General features: G+C 39.2%; 1 protein-coding gene across 3 annotated transcripts in view; it reads left to right on the top strand.

The window, feature by feature from the left end:
• The window catches only part of MORC4 (MORC family CW-type zinc finger 4), a 52,345-nt gene that overhangs the window by 8,835 nt on the left and 20,193 nt on the right, over nucleotides 1-23,317 (top strand). For all 3 annotated transcript variants that reach the window (XM_045996499.1, XM_045996497.1, XM_045996498.1), the window contains 7 exons: nucleotides 2,370-2,587; nucleotides 3,231-3,378; nucleotides 5,674-5,806; nucleotides 6,117-6,245; nucleotides 10,335-10,454; nucleotides 11,859-11,959; nucleotides 21,613-21,711. In XM_045996499.1, coding sequence (XP_045852455.1) covers nucleotides 2,370-2,587; nucleotides 3,231-3,378; nucleotides 5,674-5,806; nucleotides 6,117-6,245; nucleotides 10,335-10,454; nucleotides 11,859-11,959; nucleotides 21,613-21,711 — 948 coding nt within the window. The remainder of the gene's footprint in view (nucleotides 1-2,369; nucleotides 2,588-3,230; nucleotides 3,379-5,673; nucleotides 5,807-6,116; nucleotides 6,246-10,334; nucleotides 10,455-11,858; nucleotides 11,960-21,612; nucleotides 21,712-23,317) is intronic.

Below are 23,317 nucleotides of genomic sequence, written 5' to 3'. Positions count from 1 at the left end.
ACGAAAGGATAGAACAGGATTTAACTTAGGGAAGCCACCTGTCGAAGCCAAGAGATCTCTGGAAAATAGTGAACTACAGAAAACTATATAAAATGCATCCATACAATTCTGTTCTTCATTGTGAGGGCTTTTATACTCAGTAGTTGTTTGATTGGGATCTGGCATCCGTTCCACAGTTTTCAGTTAAATGGAATACCTAACACGGGAATGTAGATGGAATAAAAGAACACATGGATGTGATAGGTTAACTGGAACATAACAACAACAACAACAAAATCCAGAGCTTCTGGCTCCCCCCTTCTTATTTTTCTTACCCTTTTTCATTTCTGGTTCTGACCCTGAGCTATTACCTGTCTTATCAGCCTAATATAGTCACCACGTCTCTCCAAACTAAGTAACACCAGGAGGATTTATACTTCTTATAAAGGGAAAAAGTGGGGTTAGATGGCAGGAGAGTCAGGAATGGCTGGGAACTTAAGGGGACTGAATAGATTCTCCCTATTTTCACCACTTTCCCTTAAGCACCAAACTGAAGCTTGTGTGGCACTAGAGATGGTTTAAGTCCACATAACCATATAGATTCATTTCTTGTGGAGAAAGGCAACTGGACATTTAGACTAGCTGCCTCACACTGTCCCCAAAAGCTAAATAAAATTCATTGTGGACTTTAAAGGAATTTAATGGTAGGCTTTTCCTTCTTAATTTTGTTTTCATTGGATTTCTGTATTTATGGGATTACTGTTTATGAGGAGCTCTGAATTTTAGATATAGCATTTGGTCTGAAGTAGAGGGAAAGAAAAGCCCAGGATAGTTCTCAGAATGACTTCTAGAGTTAGTTTAAAATTAAGGTTTAAATGCTACTTTATAATTTAAAATATACTGTTCAGACAGTATATAATTTAATCCTCCTAATGACTCCATCTTTTTTAGGCACTTCTTACACAAGAGGATTAGGAATGCCTGAATTTCACCAGCTTCCATAAGTTTATTTCCCAGGTTACTGAGGCCCATAGATGGCAGAAACTCAATGATCTTTTGGTATTTTCCAAGGAACTGCTGCCCTAGAAATTACCTTTTACTGTGGTTAGACTTATTTAGGATGTACAGAACTCCTAGGAAGTATCTAGAAGGACATAATGGTTTTATTGTGTAACACTTTTAATGGAAAATTTAAAGGTGGTCCCTTTTTCTTAGGGAGTAAGCACAATCCACAGCCTTCAGGAAGTAGAAACCAGGCATCTCAGACCTTCTCCAAAGAGCCGAGGCCAAGCCACTCAGCTGTGCCAGATAGACTGTCTGTTTTATTGATATTGGAGAAGCACCTAATCTGTAATACATGAAATTCTCCCCTAAGTTGTAAACCATGAAGGCAAGAATCACATCTTTTCTGTTGTTATTAACAGTTGTGTCTCCAGTGCTGAGTACAATGCACAGCACATAGTAGAGACTCAGTAAATATTTATTGAACAAGTAATAGTGTATGGCATTGTACACTTTGTTTGGAGAGAAGCAGTCCTTAAAATTAGTTTTATTTGTGTTGAGAGAAGACTGTGAGGAAGTCAATCATTATTTTCTGGATTTCGTTTTGTTCATTTTTTCTTTTCTTTTTTTTTTGGTTCTGTTATTCTGCTGTGTGTTTGAATGGGGTCTCTAGACAAGGGAAAGGATCTGGCTGCAAACATTGTTGAGATGACACAGTGTAAGTCCCTAATAAAACGAGACAGACCTCATTCTGCAGCTGCCTGCTGATACTCAGTGGCGGGCCTACCTATTTTTATCCCTTGGCCACATTCCAATGAACTGTCCCAGCAGATGGAGCAGAGGTTAAGAATTGGAAGGGTTATCCTTTGGGTGGAGGGTTGAAATTGTTAAGATATATAGCCTCTGGCTTTTCAGATTTCTAGAGGGTGATCTAGATCTCATACTTCTGACCAGCACTGCTATCGGTTCCTTTTGTGACCTGCACTTGGGCACACTCTAAGCTAACCACCCTTTTCACCCTACCCTAACTCCGCTATTAGCAGTCAGAACCATTGTATCTAGATAAGAAAGGCAACTGCCCACCGCCTCTTCCAGTTCTTCCTGTTAGTGAGAAGAGGTCATCTTGACATTCGTCAAGTATGACTGTGTGTACACACACCAGTTACACAGGAGAATCCGGGCCATTACATCATAGTAATTTCCTATGGTTTTCGCTTAATAGTTTTGCCCAGAGGTACCAAAAGGAAAAAAGAAGGAGTGACTTTTTATAAGTGCATTTTATTCGTAAGCCATTCTGCCTGTCTGCCTGTCTGCCTGTCTTAGGATGCTTTTTACCTTTCTGGTTTCTTTTTTTTTTTCTGATTTCTTTTTTTCTTGTTTAATTGCAGCTTTGGCTTTACAGATAAAGTAATAAAGAAGAGCCAGTGTCCCATCGGGGTCTTTGGTAATGGTTTCAAGTCAGGCTCCATGCGGCTAGGAAAGGATGCTCTCGTCTTCACCAAGAATGGGGGTACTCTCACTGTTGGACTCCTGTCACAGACCTATCTGGAATGTGTCCAGGCCCAGGCAGTTATTGTACCAATTGTTCCATTCAACCAGCAAAACAATATCCTTTCTGGAAATGGTGAATGTTGGTTAAAATGGGCCTGATATGACTATTATGATAGAAAGCTCTTGTCTTTAGCTCAAATCCAGCTATCAAAAGTTTTCATATTTAAAGAGTTATTCAAGGGTCTTAAATTTACCTGGAATTTCACCGTATGAAATACTTTTAAAAATAAATGTACCATTGACAGAAGCTTAGATGTGTTTTTTATTGTATTGAAATGTCCGTTGTTTTGAGATACATACTGTTCACCAGCTTATCTGATGGAAGAATGGCTTGTTTCCCTACACCTAAGGCAAGCTGTTGTTTCTGTTAAACCACAGGTTGTCTTGACCGAAGCAGCACAGTAGCCAAGTTTGAACTCATTGCTTCCAAAGAGGCTAAAAATTCAGGCTTTGATCTGTTTCTTAAATAGCCTTTGTTTACACTGTATCTTTGAAGCTGTAGTCTACAGGGGTAACTGATTTTGGTGTTTTGTCTCTGCAACCTTTCTCCATTTTCCCCTTCCTTCTGTAGCAATAATGCCCGTGCTTCTTACTGTGTGTCTGTATTTTGTCTAAGCATACAACCCAAAAGGCAGATCTTACTAATTGATAGCATCCTTTTAAGATACTAATTTTTCTTTGACTGCATTTGGTTTTACAAAAAATGATTATTACTGAGGATTCCTTGCCCAGCCTAGAAGCCATCTTGAACTATTCAATTTTCAACAGTGAAAATGACCTGCTTTCCCAGTTTGATGCCATCCCAGGCAAAAAAGGCACTCGTGTTCTCATTTGGAACATCCGCAGGTATAGTATCTCAAGGATAATAGATTCAAGTAAGCAAAAGTAGTACAATGAAGGACATTTTCAGATATCTCTTAAGAAAAGCAGAGTGGATAAATTTGATACATATTTGTGTCTCATTTCATAGCTTTCCTTAACTTCCTTGGAACCACAGCTCCCGTTTGAGAAAGTGGTTCTTACTGGTAAAATGTGGAGCTTGAAGAAATAGAGACATGTGTATCCTGAGGCTGTTGCCACAAATAATCAAGACAGTTTGACATTATTCTAAGATCTTCAGAATCCATTAGGAATATCTTATATTCATGGAGATAAGATAATGATAGTTATTTTACGTATTTGACAATGGAGATGAAGTATGAGAAAGACAGATTAGAATAACAAAGCACAACATGATCTTTAAAATAAGGACTTCTTAGTTGTGCTTTCAGAGTAGCTAGATTAGAAGTGTGAAAATCTTTGAAGCACATAAATTTGAACTATAATGAGGCTGGCTTCACATCATTCGTTTAGAACTAATAAAACCGTCTAGAAATACTCTAGGATATGTCATCACTTGTTTAATCTGTGTCAAGTGAAATACATTTTAACAGTGTCCACAAAAATCTAGAGACCTTTTATATAAAAAAGGAGATAACAGTATCTTTAGTAGAACAGGGTATCAGATATATTCATTTTTTTTCTCCTTAGGTAAAGTGTTTTGCCTCATTTCTTAGCTGGGTAAAACTATATAAAAACTTTGCTGGTTTATACAGAGTACTTCGAGTTAAAAAGAAGAACATAAGGAGATTTTTTTCTTAAATGACTCTTTGTTTTTTGTTTTACACATAGGTAATTTAGATCCTTCTGTGTCCTACTGGGAAAAATCTCAAGTAATATAATTTATATTATAAAGGATCATTTTCCTGTGGTGTTTCCAGTGACTCAAACATATTAGGCAGAATTTTTTCTTTGTACATTGTTTTTAAGTTATATGGTATTAGGTGTTATGTGAATAAAAGTTTCCATGGTCAAATAACAGAGGAAAGCTGGCTTAAACAAAATTTACCATGTTGCTTTATTGCAGGACTTCTCAGAGGCTTTCATATGCTAATGTTATTTCAATCTGCATTGAAAATGTTTAAGAGAGCAATATAGAATGTGGTATTCCCCAGTTAAAAAAAATAGTTTCTCCAGACTCCTTTTCCTTGAATGATGAATGGTGAGGAACAGGGAGGACAGGAAACCTCCGCAAAGTATGTGTGGGAGTGGAGTGAGGTAGCAAGAATCAGGAATATCCTGGAAAATTCAGAATATACTATTATAGTGAGATGGGCTTCATATAGACCATAACGGCTCTGGTCCAGCCCTGAAGAAGGAGCTACATTTTCAACACCACAGCTCTGAGCCTTTGGAGCCTGGAGTGTGGAGGGGGGTGGGTATCGGTAGAGCTTGAGGTGGCCCTGAGGGCCAGGAATTGTTTCTCAATTTTATTCATACAACCCTTATTACTTATTTCTTATTTAAGAGTATTTGGGGGGAACTATGATTCCATGGAACAAACTTGGGGAACTGATATATATGTTTACTCTGTAGTCCATCATTTGTTTTGCATTTTTCCCAGGAACAAACATGGGTCTTGCCTTCTTACCCTGGCAGTTGTTTGTGATCTAATGCAGGGTCTTGGAGTGGATCAAAGCTAAATGGCCCAAAAAGATTATGAGAAGAAGAAAGACCCTTATGAAAGGAATATGAGTACTTTTATAGTTAAATGATAATTCCATAAATGATATTCCAGAGGACTAGCAGATATATGCTATTTCTATAGCAACCTTTTTTTCCCCTCGAAGAAATAGGATTAGATCTGGGGAATCTTGATATTTCATTAGTCCTTATACCATTGCTGAAATCAGAAGAGGTTTTGATTCATTCCTCTATTTATTCGGTTGGAGAAGATGCTGCTGAATGACCTACCCAGCAATACCCAGAAAGTTGGGATCTATTTTAAGATCCCATTGTGAGGGTAGCTGACATCCATTTATCAGATCAGATATTTCCACCTTCCCCCTTTTTTCTCCTTTTCTTCTGTACCTGGCATCACTACTTCTATGAAACATAGTCAATTTGTTTAGACTGGGAATACCTCTAAATAGTGTGTGATCTTCAAACCAAGTAATTTATAGTTCCTTTGCACTGATAGTCAGGGAAAGAAATAGGTGTCTGAGTTTTGGCTCATATTGTTTCTTTTCTCTTGGGTTCCTAGTGCATTTTTGTCCTTTGGAGCCAGTATTTGTTAGATTGGTACTTGTCTCTTTTACCCAGAAATAAAGATGGAAAGTCTGAGTTGGACTTTGATACAGATCAATATGATATCCTGGTATCAGACTTTGGCACAGAAGAAAAAGAGACTGGTGGTGTTACCTATGAGCTGCCAGAAACAGAGTATTCTTTACGGGTGAGTAAGAGTGATTTTTCTTCAACAATGAGAGGTAAGATGTCTTGTACCATGAAAATATTGTAGAACAAGGTCTCACTTTAGTTAGATAAAGATGACAAACTTTTAGCCCTGTGCTAGGATTCCTTTTCACTTTCTCCACTAGAGCTGTTGTAGTCACTAGCACTTTCATGCAGTAGTTGACATAACAAGGTATAGAAACCAAGCCAGATCTTTGCCCGGAATAGATCTCAGTCACTAGTAGTGTTCTATGAGGATGTCAATAGAACTGACAATGTCATATAATAATTTTCCCTTCACTGTTCCATAGGCATTTTGTGGCATTCTGTATATGAAGCCACGAATGAAAATTTTTCTACGTCAAAAGAAGGTGACCACCCAGATGATTGCCAAGAGCCTGGCCAATGTAGGATATGATTTATATAAACCTACCTTCACAGTATCCTTACAACTACATGAAGCTGACCTCTTCATTCCAGGATTAGATTTCTAAGTTGGCATAAGAAAACAAAAAACTTTTTTTTTCCAGTTGAAAAATGTGTGTTATAATACAAACCCTATTACAGTATGTTCTATTTTTTTTTTAGAGAGAGAGAGAGGGAGAGAGAGCAGGGAGGAGGGGCAGAGGGAGAGGGAAAGAGAGAACCTTAAGCAGGCTCCACATGGAACCCAACTTGGGGCTCCATCTCATGATCCTGAGATCATGACCTGAAGCGAAATCAAGAGCTGGATGCTTAACTGGCTAAGCCACCCAGGCGTCCCTACAGTATATTCTTTGAGAAGGTATTTCTTTTGTTGTTGTTGTTGAAAATATTTCTCAAAGCCAGTCGATGTATCAGTTTCATCAGAAATCACTTGGAAATTGTTAAAATCATACAGCATCCTGAAATTTTGGCGCTTCTGTTTCAGTAGATTCTGAAATCTCTTTTTTTAATGGGAAATATTTATTTTTAGATTGTCGTCTAACTCTAATGAGTAGCCAGGTTTGAGAACCTCTGCAGTAAGGAATGATCTATGCTGTTTGGTTTGTACTGGAATTTTGTTACATATTACATTGATTGAAATAAGCAAATATGGACTAGAACTTGTTAATCTTTTGGGCATGGTATGATTGTTGTTGTAACAAGTCCAGACTTACATTGATGGAAGTTAGGAGAGTGGAAATTAAAAGCTGATTTTCTAAGGTGAGGTCAGCCTTCAGCAGGTTTGACATGGATTTCCTGGTACTTGTCATAATGGCAGCCACTCAAAGGAGTAATTACTGATTTTCACTTCTACCCCCATTGCAGTGAGAATGGATTTCAGACGCTTGAGAAAAATCTTAAGTTGTACTATAGAAGTGAGGTCCCTCTCTGTTGATGGCTTTTGGGGCAAAATAAAGCCTTTGAAAGGGTGGGAACTCCTAAGTGGTTGTGAAGAGTTGCTTTTATACTTTATTTTCTAGTAATTACGCACAGCTCCTGGCCCAAGAAACATGTTCACACTGGATTTGCTTTATCAAAGGCATTATCTAGTTTGCTTTGTCCTTCCCCGACCAAAAATTAGAAATTGTCGTTCCCTTTTAAAAAAGCTGTGTAAGTCCTTACTCCTAGGTCAATTGATTTTCTCCTGTTTTGGGAGCACATAAATTCTCTACTACAAAAGTCCATGTTAACAAATCCAGAGCTAGCATTGTTACATGTGTAGGTAAATTAGTTGTAATATCACTGTATGTAGGCTAGGATCTGAGTGTCCTAGGTTTCAGAGAGCCGGTTTTAAAGAAGTGCTTTCTTTCTTTTTTTTTTTTAATATTTTATTTATTTGACAGAGATCACAAGTAGGCAGAGAGGCAGGCAGAGAGAGAGGGGGAAACAGGCTCTCCGCCGAGCAGAGCGCCCAACGTGGGGCTCGATCCCAGGACCCTGAGATCATGACCCGAGCTGAAGGCAGAGGCTTTAACCCACTGAGCCACCCAGGCGCCCCAAAGAAGTGCTTTCTAACTGCTGTTTCAGGGGATACCACATTTCTGCCTCCAGCTTCTTTCTTTTGTGGGTTTCTATCAGAGCAACTCTTATGCATTGCTCAAAAACAAAATTCTCCTGAGTAAATTTGAAGATCTAATTGGCTTTATTAAGTGATTAGTGATTAGGGCAGTATCCCATCTAGCAATTAAGAGATGTTCCCAGAAGCTGTACAAAATGAAAGGTATTTATAGGGTGGGGCAAAGAGTTGGTAGCAAAAGAAAAGAAAGGATTGTTTTAGGCCAGGTTGGCATCTTTTTGTGAAAGAAGGAATAGCTGTACATAGTGCTGATCAGGAAATTTCAGGTTGACTATTGAAAGGTCATACTCCTGGGATTGGTTGGAACCATAACTAAGTCTTGGTTTGTCTTGGGCTGGGGGTGGGGGGCGCCAGATGATTCCAATTTGGGGTTGTTTTTGTTTTCTTCTTATTTTTTAAAGATTTATTTATTTGAGAGAGAGAGACACACGCACACATGGATGGTGGGGGAGAGAGAGAATCTCAAGCAGACTCCCTACTGAGTAGGAATCCCCAAGCACGCTCAGTCTTATAACCCATGAGATCATGGCCTGGGCTGAAATCACAAGTCAGAGGCTTAACGGATTGAGCCCCCCAGGCACCCCATTTTTTTCTTTTTTTAACAGCAGTGCATTTGATAAGTACTTCAACCCTCCTTCCTATTAGACTAGCTACCTTCCCTTACTAGAATTTGGGTTAAATGAATTCACTATAGGCATGAGTGAAATGAAACTCCTGATAAAATTTCTCCCAAGGTCACTGAGGGATGAGATCACTGATGTTGACTTATTTATTCCTTAGTTATCAAAGTCCTCTTTTGTCTTCTTGTCCTTTTTCCTTATACTAATTTGGGGTAGGGAACCTCCTACCCCAATGTACTCCCACCATGATTTAGGATTTTAAAAGCCTGCAACAGAAGAATTTGTCATATCTCTAAAAATGTTGATTTTATGGTAAAGAGTTTTGGTTTGTCTGTTTTGGGGAGTTTGTCCTGCTTTTTCATTGGAATAGGGTCTTATCTGAGGTTTGATTGGAACTTCTGGAGCCCAGAACATATTTTCTGAGCCAAACATTACTGTGTTGTATAACCACTTGTATGATGCCTTTGTATCATACCTGACACATTCGTTCCATGGATTTGATGCAAGTAGCTTATTATGTAGAGGGGACAATGGAGATCATTTTTTGAGTCAGTAACAAATAATTTTTAACTCATCTGGATGTGAAGGTTTCTTTATATTTGTTTTAATGAAAATTTCAGTTTCTCTGTCTCCCCCTTTGTCTTTCTCCCTCTCTTACCTTGCTTTTTAAATCAAATAGGGCTTGCTAAAAACACATCATATTCATTTTTACGTATCATAATTCGCTCTATTTCATCTGTCCAAGCTTGTTCACTTCTTCCCATGAGACCTATTGCAACAGGACGATTCATTGACCTTTTAACTCTAAAACTGATTTTTGTTCTTGGTGCTTTTGCTTTCATTGTGTTTTGTATGATTAGCAGGGCTTACCTTATTCCTTATACAGTTGATTCTTGAACAGTGCGGAGGCAGGGGTGGTTAGGGGCACCTACCCCCTACATAGTCGAAGTCTGGTATAACTTTTGACTCCCCAAAAGCTTAACTACTGATAGCCTACTGGTGGTTGGAGGCCTTAACTGATACCATAGACAGTTGACATACATTTTATATGATATTAAATACTGCATTCTTAGAATAATAACTTTTTCTTATTTTATTTGGTACTTCTGGGCTACACAGTTTGTGAGTCTTTAAAAGTTGTCACAAATCTCTAAAAACTTTTCTGATGTATATATTGAAAAACATCCATGCAAAAAAAAAAAGAAAGAAAGAAAAAAGAAAAACATCCATGAGCAGGTAGATCTGTGTAGTTCAAACCCATGCTGCTCAAGTGTCAACTGGAATCATGTGGATTTGTGTTGTACTAGTTCTGACTCTTGTCTTAAACAACAGCAAACTGAGCAACTTAGCAAGGGTTAAGGAATGTTTTGTGATTGTTAATGAATTTTAAACCATTGATGGTATTTTGATGTATTTTCCTACACTCTTTTCTATGCATGTATTTATATATACATATTTTTAGATAATGCTCATTGTTATGTTCTGAACATTTCCTAATGGTCCCAAATATTTTTCAAGGACACAATTTTAAGAGGTACATAATAGACCATCTGACTATACCAATATTTTTTTAGGTCATTCCCTCATTGTCAGACATTTGAATTATTTGTTTTTATGTCATAACTAATTGATAAATCTCTAACTCATTAATCTTTATGGACTTTCCTGACTGTTTCTCTAGGATAAATTCCTGGAAAGAGAATTACTTGGTCACAGATTAAAACTACTGCTACATATTTTTTAATGTCCCCTAGAAAGGTCATACCAATTTCTGTCCCATGGTATTATATAGTTTTTGCTACAGCATAGTACAGAATGTTGTCTGCTAAATCCCCTGGCATTTGTCTCCTTAATGATTTTCTTCTCAGAATAAGCAGGTGAAAATAACTTTTGGGTTCTCTTGCAAGAATAATAACCAGTTTGGAATGATGATGTATCATAACAACCGACTCATAAAGTCTTTTGAGAAGGTGGGATGCCAGGTGAAGGTGAGTAGTTAATGTTTCTTTGCCATAAAAGGCTGAAAAGAGGAGGAAGAGGATTTAAAATTTGCAAAGGGAACAGACTCGTGAATGGCTTTTACTGCCATCTTAATGATAGTTGTTAAATCTGATCCTGGAACTCTGTGTTACCAGTGAGCTGTGTTTTGTTGAAAAGCTCTTTCTACTTCTCGTTCTTCACAGAAGTTGATCAATCCAGGAGCTTTACTCAATGCATTTTCTAGGTAGCTGTAGAGAAGAGATAGTATTAGAACACCAGTAACTTTGCAGTGTGTATCAGTTTATTAGTGTTTTAGGTAGCTCTTTCTAATTATTAGGAGACTGTAAAGCATAGGAGAAGAAGCATAAAATTTAGTTGTTAATGACCAGGATTCGAGTTCTGACTTTTCCATGTAGAAGCTGTGTAACTTTCACTTCATTGTTTGATTTCTCTGAGGATCCCTTTCCTTCCCTGTAAAATAGAAACAACAGTAATAATTGTTCCTGCTTTGCCTATACTACAGCTTACAGGGTTGAGAGACTTAAATGGAATAAAGTATGTGAAAATACTTTATAAGCTGAACTGTATAAATATCATCATCTTTAACGTTTTAATGGCAATTTAAAGTAGTAATATCCACAAGTATCCTATTCATTCCTGTTTTACAGGTAAGATTTCTAAAGCACGAAGAATGATAAAACACTTTGTATTACACAGTAGGACAAAGTTATAGAAGACTCAGGACAGCTAGTTTACAGCCTGTGCTGCTTTTCCTTGTTCTAGCATCTTTATATGTTCAACTCATATTTGTATGCCAGTCTAATTACACCCTGACTTTGTAAATCCAAAAATCTCTTGTATCAGCTTCCCATTAAAAACCATTGCAAGTCAGACTCCCTTTGGTAACTATTTGGTAGCCTACGTATATAAAAATTACTTCTTTTAATAGAGTGTCATGTTCCCACAGCATCCTTAAAGTCGTTTTTCACATGAAGTTTGGTTTCCATTCCCTAGAACAGTAGTACGTGGCCTTGATTTTGTTTTGTTTTGTTCTGTTTTTTAGCATTGTCATTCTTTGTTCAAAGGAAATCTTATGGCCATCCCATAATATAAAATGGATGAAGGTAGAAGTAGTGTGTATTAAGTGGAGATGGGCAATTAATCCCTGGAAAATCCTAGAGATTCTATGGATCATAGTTTGAAAATCTTTGCCTTAGAATTGGTCGGAGGTGCCAGTTCAGTTTAATACTTGCAGTCTGTTGAAGTACATTCTGAGTATTTCTCTAGATGTTGCTGTACTTTCCTTGCCTTTGAATGTTATGTAACCTTCCTATTACTGCCTAAAATCAAAAGGAAATGTCTCCAGACCATCAACAGTAATGTCAGTGTTGAAATTAATATTTTTTTCGAAGCCAACTCATGGAGAAGGTGTGGGAGTAATTGGAGTCATCGAGTGCAATTTCTTAAAACCCGCCTACAACAAACAGGACTTTGAGTACACCAAAGAGTACCGGTGAGTCACTCCCCAGCCTGACATGTTTCTGATAGTTTCTTCAGATACAATTTTCTTCTGTTCTCTGAAACCTCTAAAATCATCTCTAAAAGCCAGCAAGCTGAGTTAACTGAGAACTCCTTCAAATCTCTCTTCCAAGATTAGAGATAAAATGATTTGACTTTTCAATTAAAACTTACTGATACCTGATAGAGAGAGCCCACTAGAGATAAACCTTACCTTTAAAAAGTATGGAGAGAATATGGGAGTCATTTCCTAAAATACTTGTGGTGAAACAAAGAGTTGGGATTGATCTTAATGAAAAGGGATGAAAGGATCTGCAGGTATCGAATATGTTGGGGGGGGAAAAGCCACAGTTTGAAATTTGTTCCAAAAGAGTTTCTTGAAGCCAGTGAACAGATTGAGAGGAAAGCAGTGGGAAAGACGTGTGTTTTCATAGACACATCTAGATTTCATAGGTGAGACGAGAAAAGAATCAAAAAGGAACTTGATATTGAGGCTGAAGCAGCAAGGATATTTTTAGAAGACAAAAAAGGAATCAATAAATCCAGGATAAAATAGTTTGTTGTAAAACTTTTCAGGAGGGATGGGTCATTCATTCCTTTTTCACCAAGTATGAGATATCTCCTATGTGCTAGGTACTGGTACTAGGGACAGAAGAATGAAAGGTAAGAATCCTTGATGTCTGTCAACAAATGGGATGAAATATATGCAAATAAGAAACTCACATACCTATAAAATAATTGCTTCAATGGAGGATACATGCAAAATGGGAAGAGCCTTTAAATACACCTAAAGGACTCACTCAAGGCTTCACAAAGCAGATCCTTTCTGAGCTTAAACTTGAGGGAGAAATTGGAGTTGGCTAGGTGGACAAATAGGGCAAGGACATTCTAAGGACCAGGAAGAATAGGCACGAAGGGGCAAGTGGTGTTCTGGGAATGAGGAAAGAGAAGGTATGAGGACATTTGGTGTTGCTTTCCTTGAAGCCTCAGTAGCAAATTTTAGAGTGGGGGGAAAGTATTCCCCCAAATCTCTTTTGGCATATACACAAAAGAAATGTAATAAAATTAGCTAACTCTTCTGCCTCAATTTATCAGAAACCATAGGAATTTTAGGTTTAGTGCTTGAAAAAGAGACAGCTGTTTGGATGGAAACCCTAAATTAATTTCAGGGCAATTGGTTCTTGATCACTAGGGCTACTCAGTGGGTATGGTAACTACCTGCCCTTCATTTAAGTAAAATGGCCTTTTGAATGCAAGTCTGGTCCAGAACAGAGATCTTTGAGTAGAACTTGACTCTTGAGAGTGAAAGTTTAGAAATGACATCAGTTTGACAAGTCTCAGAGCTAAGTCATTCTATTTCTCTTGAGTGAAAGAAACAGTAAATTTCTAGTGATTAACCAAATAATTAAGATTTGTGACATCCAAGTATTAGATACTAAACATCACTTAACATTCTCTTATATCCTCTCTGTCACACACCCCCATCTACCTTTAAAATTTTAGAGATATTAGACCTTGGCTCGTGATGTTTCATTTCAGCATGATGAGCTTGAGGTGGTTGCAGGGGATTCAAATAGAGATAGTCTATAGACAGTAGGTTTATTTGGCTATGAACATCTAGGATTTTTGCCTCAAGTAGCTTAATATCTGCTACACATTTTATTAAAAACAGGAAACTAGTATACTATCCTATATACAGTCTTTTGAGGATAATAAATTTGCTTTACTTTTATTCCAGTTCTGGCATCATGATTCTTCTTTACTGTATTTTATATAAAAGAAAAGGTGTTTAGTTAAAAAAAAATTAGGGGACTTGGAGAAGGGGATTAGAGAAAGCCGTCTGCTATCAGAAATTCATCCTAAGAGTATTATAGATATCAAAACTGCAAATGCATGACATTTGAGGATATTTGAATAGAGACAAGCTCTGTGATAATATTAAAGAATAATTATAAATTAAAAACCTGCAAATGCTAAAAGAGATACCAGCCATCAGAGTGCTGGAATGTCTAAAATAAATTATCTGTTATATCACTCTTAATAGTTGTGGATATCAGATTTCAGTTGCAACTACCAGGGCTCAAACTGACAACATTTTTAGAATGAGTTTCAGCTTAAGAAATAAATGGACAGGGGCGCGTGGGTGGCTCAGTGGGTTAAAGCCTCTGCCTTTGGCTCAGGTCATGATCCCAGGGTCCAGGGATCGAGCCCTACATCGGGCTCTCTGCTCAACAGGGAGCCTGCTTCCCTTCCTCTCTCTCTGCCTGCCTCTCTGCCTGCTTGTAATCTCTGTCTGTCAAATAAAAAAAAAGAAAGAAAGAAATGGATACCACTGAACACCTCCCCGGTGCATGGCACAGCGGCTGGGCTTTGTGGAATTTTACAGAGAAATTCAAGACATGGTTGCTGTCTTTGAGGAGCTTACAGTCGATTTATAATGATGAATTTTCGGGGGTGGGAGGTTGAGTGAGCCTGGTGTTGGGTATTGTGAAGGGCATGAATTGCATGAAGCACTGGGTGTGATGCATAAACAGTAAATTCTGGAACACCGAAAAGAAATTAAAAAATAGATAAAAAATTTTAAAAAATGAATTGTCACATACATGAAACAATTTGGAGAGCAATAAAATGGCTGTATCATCAGCCAAAACCTAATATGGTATGGGAAAAAAATGCCCTGATAGAGCAGATAGGGAAGGTTTTAGGTGGAAGGTGTGACTTGAGATTTGTCTGAAAGGATATAGTACTTAGAAACAGGAGGGAAGGGAATTCCAGGATGGAGCTATAGCATGATCTCAAGTAATGACAGGAACTTAGAGTGGTGAGAGTATAGGGAGTGGGGGTAAGAGGAGACAGCTAGAGCGAAGGAAAATAGTCGACTAGATAAGAGTAGAGCTGTCTTCCTAGAGCAGGAGTTGACACCCTTTTCCTGTGAAGGGCCAGGAAATAAGTATTTTAGGGTTTGTGGGCCATATGGTCTCTGTCACAACTGCTCAGGTCTGCTGTCCTTTAAAAGCAGCCCTAGACAAGAAGTAAAGGAATGAACTGTGTCCAGTACAGGTTTTTTTGTTTTTGTTTCTGTTTTTTTTTTAAGATTTTATTTATTTATTTGACAGAGAGAAATCACAAGCAGGCAGAGAGGCAGGCAGAGAGAGAGGAAGGGAAGCAGGCTCCCCGCTGAGCAGAGAACCCGATGTGGGGTTTGATCCCAGGACCCTGAGATCATGACCTGAGCCGAAGGCAGAGACTTAACCCACTGAGCCACCCAGGCACCCCTGTTTCTGTTTTTTTTACAAAAGCAGGCTACAGCCTGAATTTGGCCCACAGGCTGTATGCTGAGCCCTGTCCTAGAGCCACAGTTCCCAAACGACGTGTCAAGCTGCACCTAACGAACTCACAGAGGAGTCATAGGATATTTGATATTTTTGAGGGAAATACAGTGATACTTGACTTCTGCCTATAAATCCTAGAAGTTGTTTTCTCTTCCTGCTAGAACAAATCACTACTCACTTCACCGCTTAAGACAATGCTCATTTATTGTCTTTGAGTTCTGTAGTTTAGAAGTCCGATGCAAATCTCACTAGGCTAAACTTAAGGTGTTAGCAGGGCTACATTCCTTTCTGGGGGCTCAAAGGGAGAATCCATTCCCTTGCCGTTTCCAACTTCAAGAGGGCAGGCATTCCTTGGCCTGTATGTGGCCCTCTTCCTGCATCTTCAGAGCCATCAGTGGTGGGTGGAGTCCTTCTCACGTCACATCACTCCCATGACCTTGCTTCTGTCTGTCACCACATCTGCTCCTCTGCTTCTGACTCTTCTACCTTCACTCTTCTCCTTTTAAGGCCACTTGTGATTACATTGGATAATTCAGGATAATCCCCCCTCTCTTTTTTTAAAAAGATTTATTTATTTATTTGGCAAAGAGAGAGATCATAAGTAGGCAGAGAAGCAGGCAGAGAGAGGAGGAAGCAGGCTCCCTGCTGAGCAGAGAGCCTGATGCGGGTCCCAGGTCCTGGCAGAGGCTTTAACCCACTGAACCACCCAGGCGCCCCATAATCCCCCTCTCTTAAGGTCAACTGGTAAGTAAGTAACCTTAATTCCCCTTTGCCAGGTAACCTGATACAGTCACAGGTTCCAGGGACTAGGACATACGCGTCTTTGGAGGACCATCATTCCACCTACCACAGCCTGCCCCCTGGCCTCCAAAGATCCACTTATACCTCACCTGCAGAATATATTTGCCCCATCCCAACATCGCCAAACTCTCAACTGTTACAGCGACTCAAGTCTAAACCCTCATCTTAATGTCAGCAGCTCACAATCCCCAAATCTCATCATCTAAATCAGGTGTGGGTCTGATGCATCCTGGGGCAAAATTCCTCTCCCTCTGCAGCCGTGTCCTTTATTTATTTGTTTTTTTTTATTTCACTCTAAAATATAATGGTGATACAGGCATAGGATACCAGTTACAGATATTCCAGTTCAAACAGGGAGGAAAATGGAAGGAAAACGGAGCCACAGGTCTCACGCCACTTCAAAGTCCAGCCAAACTAAGGCCATTGAATTTCAAGTCCTGCAACAAAGCTACGGCTTGCAGCTTCATCCTGCAGACCTCATGCTCTACCCTCTGGGCTCATGGCTGCATCCTCAGAGTCCTCTTACCTTTTTCAGGAAAGGGAGCATGTCTGTGCAGCTCAGGAGCCTCATCAGCCTGTTTCCTGACTCTGGAGTTTTGGAGGTCCACCAGGCTTCTTTCGGTGTTATATTCTCTCCATCCCTTCAGTGCAGTGAGGCAGTGCGTGTGCCAGTATGCCAACCGCAAGACCCTTGTGGGTCTCCCATGTATGACATGGATATTCATTCAGTCAGACAAGAAGCTCTTGACGGGTCTTTCCTAGATAATCCTATTTCTATTCTTGGCTTCTGCTGAGATGGCTGTGAAGATCTGAGTCACATGTTTAAGCTTTTCAAAGAGCTTTTTGTGTGACTGAATACACTGACCTTTTGATCTGAGATATTAGCAAAAGGTTTTCTAGACACAACCTTGGCTTTTTCTCTAGAGAAGGCTTTCCTGACAGTGAATGTCTCAATTTTAGCATCTTCTTCAGTCTGGCTAGGCTGAGGATTTCCAAAATCATGAAGTCCTGGTTCCTTTTGTCCAATCATTCTCTCTCAATTTATTTGTTTCCTCCCCCACCTTTTTATGTAAGCAGCAAGAAGACATTAGGCCACACTTTCAACACTTTGCTTGGAAATCTCCTCAGCTAAATGTACAGTGTCATCATTTACGAGTTCTGCTTCCCACAGGACTGTAGGACACAGTTCTGCTGAGCTCTCTGCAGCGATGTAGCAAGGATCACGTTCCCTCAAATTTCCCAGTAGCGTGTTCCTCATTTCCTCCTGGGCCTTCAGCAGCAGCACTTAAGTTATCATCCGTGATTCTGCTAACAGTCCGTTCCCAGTAATGAAGGTATTCTGAGGAAATTTGCATTTTCTCCACCATGCCCCTCACTTCCTTCTGAGCCCTCACCAGGGGGCTGTTTAACATCCATATTTCTACTAACCATCTGCTCAATCTAGAATCTAGGTTACAGTCTCAGCCATTTCGGTCAGGGTCCTCAAATTCTTCCATCCTCTGCCTACTGCTCAGATCTAAAGCTGCTTCCACATTTGTGGGTATTTGTTACAGCAGCACCCCATTGCCAGATAAAAAAATCTGTTGCACTCCTTTTGATTACATCATATCTTTGCAAGTCTGGGTGTTTAGTGGTTGCTGTGATAAAAAGCAATACAGGAAAGTCAACATTGAAGAAGAAGTGAGGGAAGCCGTGTCCAGTTTCATTCCAAGGTTTGAGTAGTGGTACACTGCCCAACAGGCATGCATACATATCCATCCCAATAGTAATTGTGGCTGTTTAAGAATGAAATAAAAATTTCCTTTTCAATTTCTATGTATTATTTTCTCAAATAGATATTAAATTTTAGTACATAAATACTGATTAAATTGCTTGGACCTGTTTAGTAACTGGAGCTGGTACATATTGCTTTTGACCTGAGGGTGCCATGAAAAACTTGAGACACAAAGGGTGCCACAAACTGAGAAGGTTTGAGAACTTTTGTCTTACAGGAATGTTGGGTAGAGTAGTTGATACCTTAGACAGTAAGACTCCATTGTGTATTCTTGAATGGCAGAGTGACTTGAAACCCTTCTATCTTAAGGATATACTGTGTTATAACTATATACTGCTTTATGGTTTTTAAGGTGCTTTACATGAATTAGGTCAGCTGATAAATCAGGAAACAGGGCCCAGGATGGATTGAAGGAAGGATTAAAGACTCTTGGAGTAACGTAGATCTGAGATGAATGTCTGAAATAAGAGTAGCTATGAAGAAAAGTATAGGACAGATGTGAAGAAAAGTTCAAGTGATTTTGGTGACGTACTATATAAGACACATAAAGGAGAGGAAAGAGTCCAAGATCATTGCAAAGATTCGAATTGAGTACACTGAGACATTGGCAGGATCATTGGTAGATTGATGACTCTACTTGGGGAAAAGGAACAGTCTTGTGGAGTGGCGATGATGGAAACTAGACCGTAGGGGGTTAAGACAGGAGAATGAAGAGGGGGTAGTGGGTGTAGGCCACATATACCAGGATTGGGGAAGTAAAAGGATGAAGATGAATAGAACCATAGAGTCAAGCCAGGGTTTTTTGAGAAGAAATGGGATTTTAGAATACATGGTAACAGTATCTTGGTTGAGATGGCGGTTACCTGACTGTATACGTTTGTCAAAACTGTTAGAATTACACCCTTAACAAGATTAATTTTACTCTGTGTAAATTTTACCTGAATACATGAGAACAGACTTTTATTTTTCATTTTGGTAAAGGTATAATTCACATACTATAAATGTCACCATTATTAAGTGAACACTATAGTGGTTTTAGTATATTCACAACCTGTGCAATCACCACCATTGAACTCCAGAACATTTCTACCACCCCAAAAAGTGACCTCTTGTCCATTAGCAGTCACCCCAATCCCTGGCAACCACATAATCTTTTCCCTTTTTTCCTCCAGTTTTTTTTTATTGTGGTAAAATACATGTACCATAAAATTTACCATCCTAACCATTTTTAAGTGTATTGTTAAGTGGCATTAAGAACATTCACACTGTTGTACAAACATCACCCCCATCCAGCCCCAGAACTCTTGACATCTTGCAAAATGGAAACTCTGCTATTAAACAATAAGTCCCATTCCACTTCCCTCAGCCCCGGACGGCTCCCATTCTCCTTTCTGTCTCTATGATTTTGACTACTCTGACTACCTCATTTAAGTGAAATCATATAGTAATTTGTCTTTTTGAGACTGGCTTCTTTTAGCACAGTGTCCTCAAGCTTCATGCCCATTGTAGCATGTGTCAGAATTTCCTCTTTTTAAGGACGTATAATGGCCTAGTGTTTTGTGTGTGTGTGTGTATCTATACGTATACAATACATTTTGTTTATCCATTCATCCATTGGCAAACATTTGGGTTGCTTCCACATTTTAGCTCTTGTGACTTAGAGTCTGTTTCATTGGACATTAGTATAGCCACCATTTTCTCTTTTGGTTAGTATTTACACAGAACATCCTTTCCCATCCTTTCACTTTCAATCTTTTTGTGTCTTTTTTAATGTAAAGTTCATCTCCTGTGGGCAGCATATATTTACATCATGTCTTTTTTTGTGTTTGTTTTTTAACCCATTCCACCACTCTCTGTTTTTGATTGGAGAGTTTAAACCATTTACATTTAAAGCACTTAGGGATAAGGAGGGACTTCTTTCATTTTGCTCTGTTTTCTGTATGGCTTAGAAGATTTTCTTTTTGTCCTTCATTTCCTGTATTACTGTCTTATTTTGTGTTCAGTTGATTTTTTGTAGTGAAAATTTATTTCTCATTTCTTTTTGTGTATATTTTATAGCTGTTTTCTTTGTGGCAACCATGGGATTATATGATCTGTGATCAGGAGCAGCGAACAGCTATCAGAGTCCAGATTCCCAATATTTGGAGGGCAGTCTGTTTTTGCCCATCCTGGATCCTGCAGGTTGCTCCTAAAATGTGTGCACAGCTGCCTGCCATGGGTCTGTGGATGGGAGATGGTAGCTATTCTTGTTCTAAGAGCTGACATTTGCCCATGTACCATTCAAGCTTTCTCCCGAAAGTTGCAAGCCATCAGTAGACTCTAGAGTTCCAAATAGTTCAGAGAGTTCTGCTAGTGCAGTGGCTGTCTAGGTAGGGGGATAGATTCCTGGTGCTTCCTACTCCATCATCTTTCCAGAATCCCATCTAATCTTCTTTTAAAAATAGTTTTAAGGGACACCTGGGTGGCTCAGTCAGTTAAGCATCTGCCTTCAGCTCAGGTCATGATCCCTGGGTCCTGGGATCGAGACCCACGGCGGGCTCACTGTTCAGTGGGGAGCCTGCTTCTCTCTCTCCCTCTGCTGCTTCTTCCTCTGCCTCCTGCCCCTTCTGCTTATGCACGTGTGCAATCTCTCTCTCTCTCTCTGACAAATAAAATCTTTTAAAAATAGTTTTAAAATAGAATTGTAAGAGAAAACAAGGAATAAATCTTCATCTTTGACTTGAAGGAAAGATACAAACATAGAAGTGTGAATGTTAGTAGCTTGGAGGGGAGTAAGTGTTTATAGGGGAGCTCACGAATGATTACTCTTCTCTGTGTAGTCAGAATCTAACTTAATATTAGTAAGGTGGAGGTAAGGAAGAATACCTCTTAAGGAGAGAAGAGGTCTACAATACCTTTGGGAATGATGCATGGAGTCCAGAAATTTTTTAAAAATACTAAATTTGTAGTATTTCAGATGTGTACAGCTCTACAGTAAGGTGTAACACTAGGTTATAGAATTAAATATAGAGCAGTCATTTGAAATTGGCAGTTTTTAAAAGTAAAATTCAGGTTTTGACTTATACACATAACATCATTTGACCCTAGGTTTACTGTTGTTCATTGGGGAGGAGGGATAAAGGATAAAGAGCCAGAGCCAGAACTGGGGTCCAACCTCCACTAACAAATGCGCAGTGGAGGGTTGAAGGGGGCTTTGTTGTCCATTGGTGCCCTAACTTCTGTGATCAACATTTGAGTGAAGAGCTATATAGACATTTTTAAGTTAGGATTGGATTGATTTGTAATAAGTAGGGTGTAGTATTTGATATGTGATCCTCTGACTTTCAAATGGGTCCTAAATTGTTTACCTGGAGTCATCTGACAGTCAGAGCAGCTCCCCATCAACTTATCAGTATGGCTCTGTCCTTGCTCTGCAATTTAGTCTCCCATCATTGTCAATTATGTCAGCTCTCCCACCTCATGATTCTCAAAACCTTGAATATTTGGAGAACACAGTACTTTCTGGGACTTGTGGCCATTTTACCTTTGCAACCAACGTGACCACTCAACATGATGACTGTCATTTTATACATGTAATTTGCAAAGGCCGTGGATTCCCATCCTAGTTTCTGGAAGTGTAGTTCAAACTTAGACTGAATAGTCTACATTGTCAGCTTCTCTTAAATGGGAGCATCTCAAAGATCATGATATTGTTTGACAGACCCTCAGCATTGATGTGCTTCTTCTTGCTTTTTCTTTCAGGCTGACAATAAATGCCCTTGCCCAGAAGCTCAATGCTTATTGGAAGGAAAAGACATCCCAAGAGAATTTTGAGACCTCAGCCATCACCAGGCCAATACTGTGAGTAGTAAAAAAGAATATAAAAAGTATTAGAGGTGATGTCCATAGAGCGAGTGGAAGGGACAAGGGTAAGATGGTGCTTTTCACATACGCAACTTTAATGAACAAATAATAGGAAATCACGGGTACTAATTCCATCATTCTCTAGACCTCTTCATTCTGGTTGAACACATGTGTGGTTTGGCTCATTAATGTGAAGAGTTTAGGACTGTGAGTTTATCCTACAGGCAGTGTGATATAGTGGAAGATGTAGCCATTTAAATGAGACACTTGTGGGTTGGAAATCTGGATCTGGTTCTTAACGGTTTGGTGAGTTTGGGTAAGTAAGTCACTTCACCTCCGTGAGAATGTGAAATTAAGGAGCATAACATTTTTAGCATAGTACCTGGCATATATTATACGTGTTCAGAAGTGTTAGCAAACTTCCTTTCTCTTTAATCTTAGGGAACATTGTTGGGCCTGTACCAAGGAATTTGAGGGTAGAAGTAAAGAACCCAGCATACCAGGAAAAAGGTAGAACTTATTGAATCAAAGGTAGGGAGTTACAGAACTGTGGATCAGGATGACATGCCTCAGTGAGCCAGGATGGGAGCATAAAACAGAGGATAGAATGTGTAACAACATGTACATAATCAGTTACACCACCATCATGACAAAGATTAGAGTGTTAAGAAGTTCATTTTGGGGATTATCACCGGTGGGGGGTTTTTAAATGGAAGTTATCAGGTAAATGTATGATACAGAATTTCCTTTCAAAGGCAACATGATTGGCTGTTGTGTGAATCACTCTCTTATTCTGAAGATCTCTGCTCATGTCCAACCTCTGTGGTTTTCAAAGAAATGCCAACCTAAAAGAGATGCCTTTTTTTTTTTTTTGCCTTTCAAATAAGTGGTGATTAATGCAATGAAGCAGATGTTCATATATTGCTGGAGTGTGTGTGTATGTGTTACACAACCTTTCTGGAGGCAGAATTGTAATAATTACTATTATTTATTGAGTACTTATATGCCAGGCCCTGGTCTAAGTTCTTTACATATAGTTACATTTATTTGGTCATTACAACAACCCTATGAGGGAGACAGAATCGTATTTTTACCTGTTTACTAATGCAGACACTGGTACACTGAGAGCTTAAGTAACTTGCTCAAGATGAAACAAGTAGAAAGTGGTAGATACAAGGTTCAAATATAGGTAGTCAGCCCCCCAAACCCAAGTTTTTAGCCATGACACTCTTCTGGAAGGATGCAGTGAGGGAAATACGGTCTAACCCCTTCAACTACCTGTTTATTGCAAGCACGAGCTAAATGCCTCTCCTGTCTGCCTGGGTGGAAGGATCTACCATGGTTTGATATAACCTGAGGCAAGGAGTTGCTGTCTCTAATGCTTCTCTCCAAGGCAGTAATATTGGCATGCTTCTGCAGGCAGCTCTTCTGTGCACCTCCATGTAAAACCAAAGCTAATAGGACCTTTCCTCTGCCCACCACTCCTGCTAGAAGTGCTTTTTGCAGAACAGTGGCTGTATGGAAATATATGGACACCAGAGGTCAGGCCTGAGCTTAGAGCTCAGAGGTTACAAGGCTGGAGCAGCCTGGAACCAGGAGATAG

This window comes from Meles meles, chromosome X, assembly GCF_922984935.1.
Source record: "Meles meles chromosome X, mMelMel3.1 paternal haplotype, whole genome shotgun sequence".
NCBI lineage: Eukaryota > Metazoa > Chordata > Mammalia > Carnivora > Mustelidae > Meles > Meles meles.
Note: the sequence above shows the minus strand (reverse complement) of the source record. Positions and strands in the feature narration are given on the sequence as shown.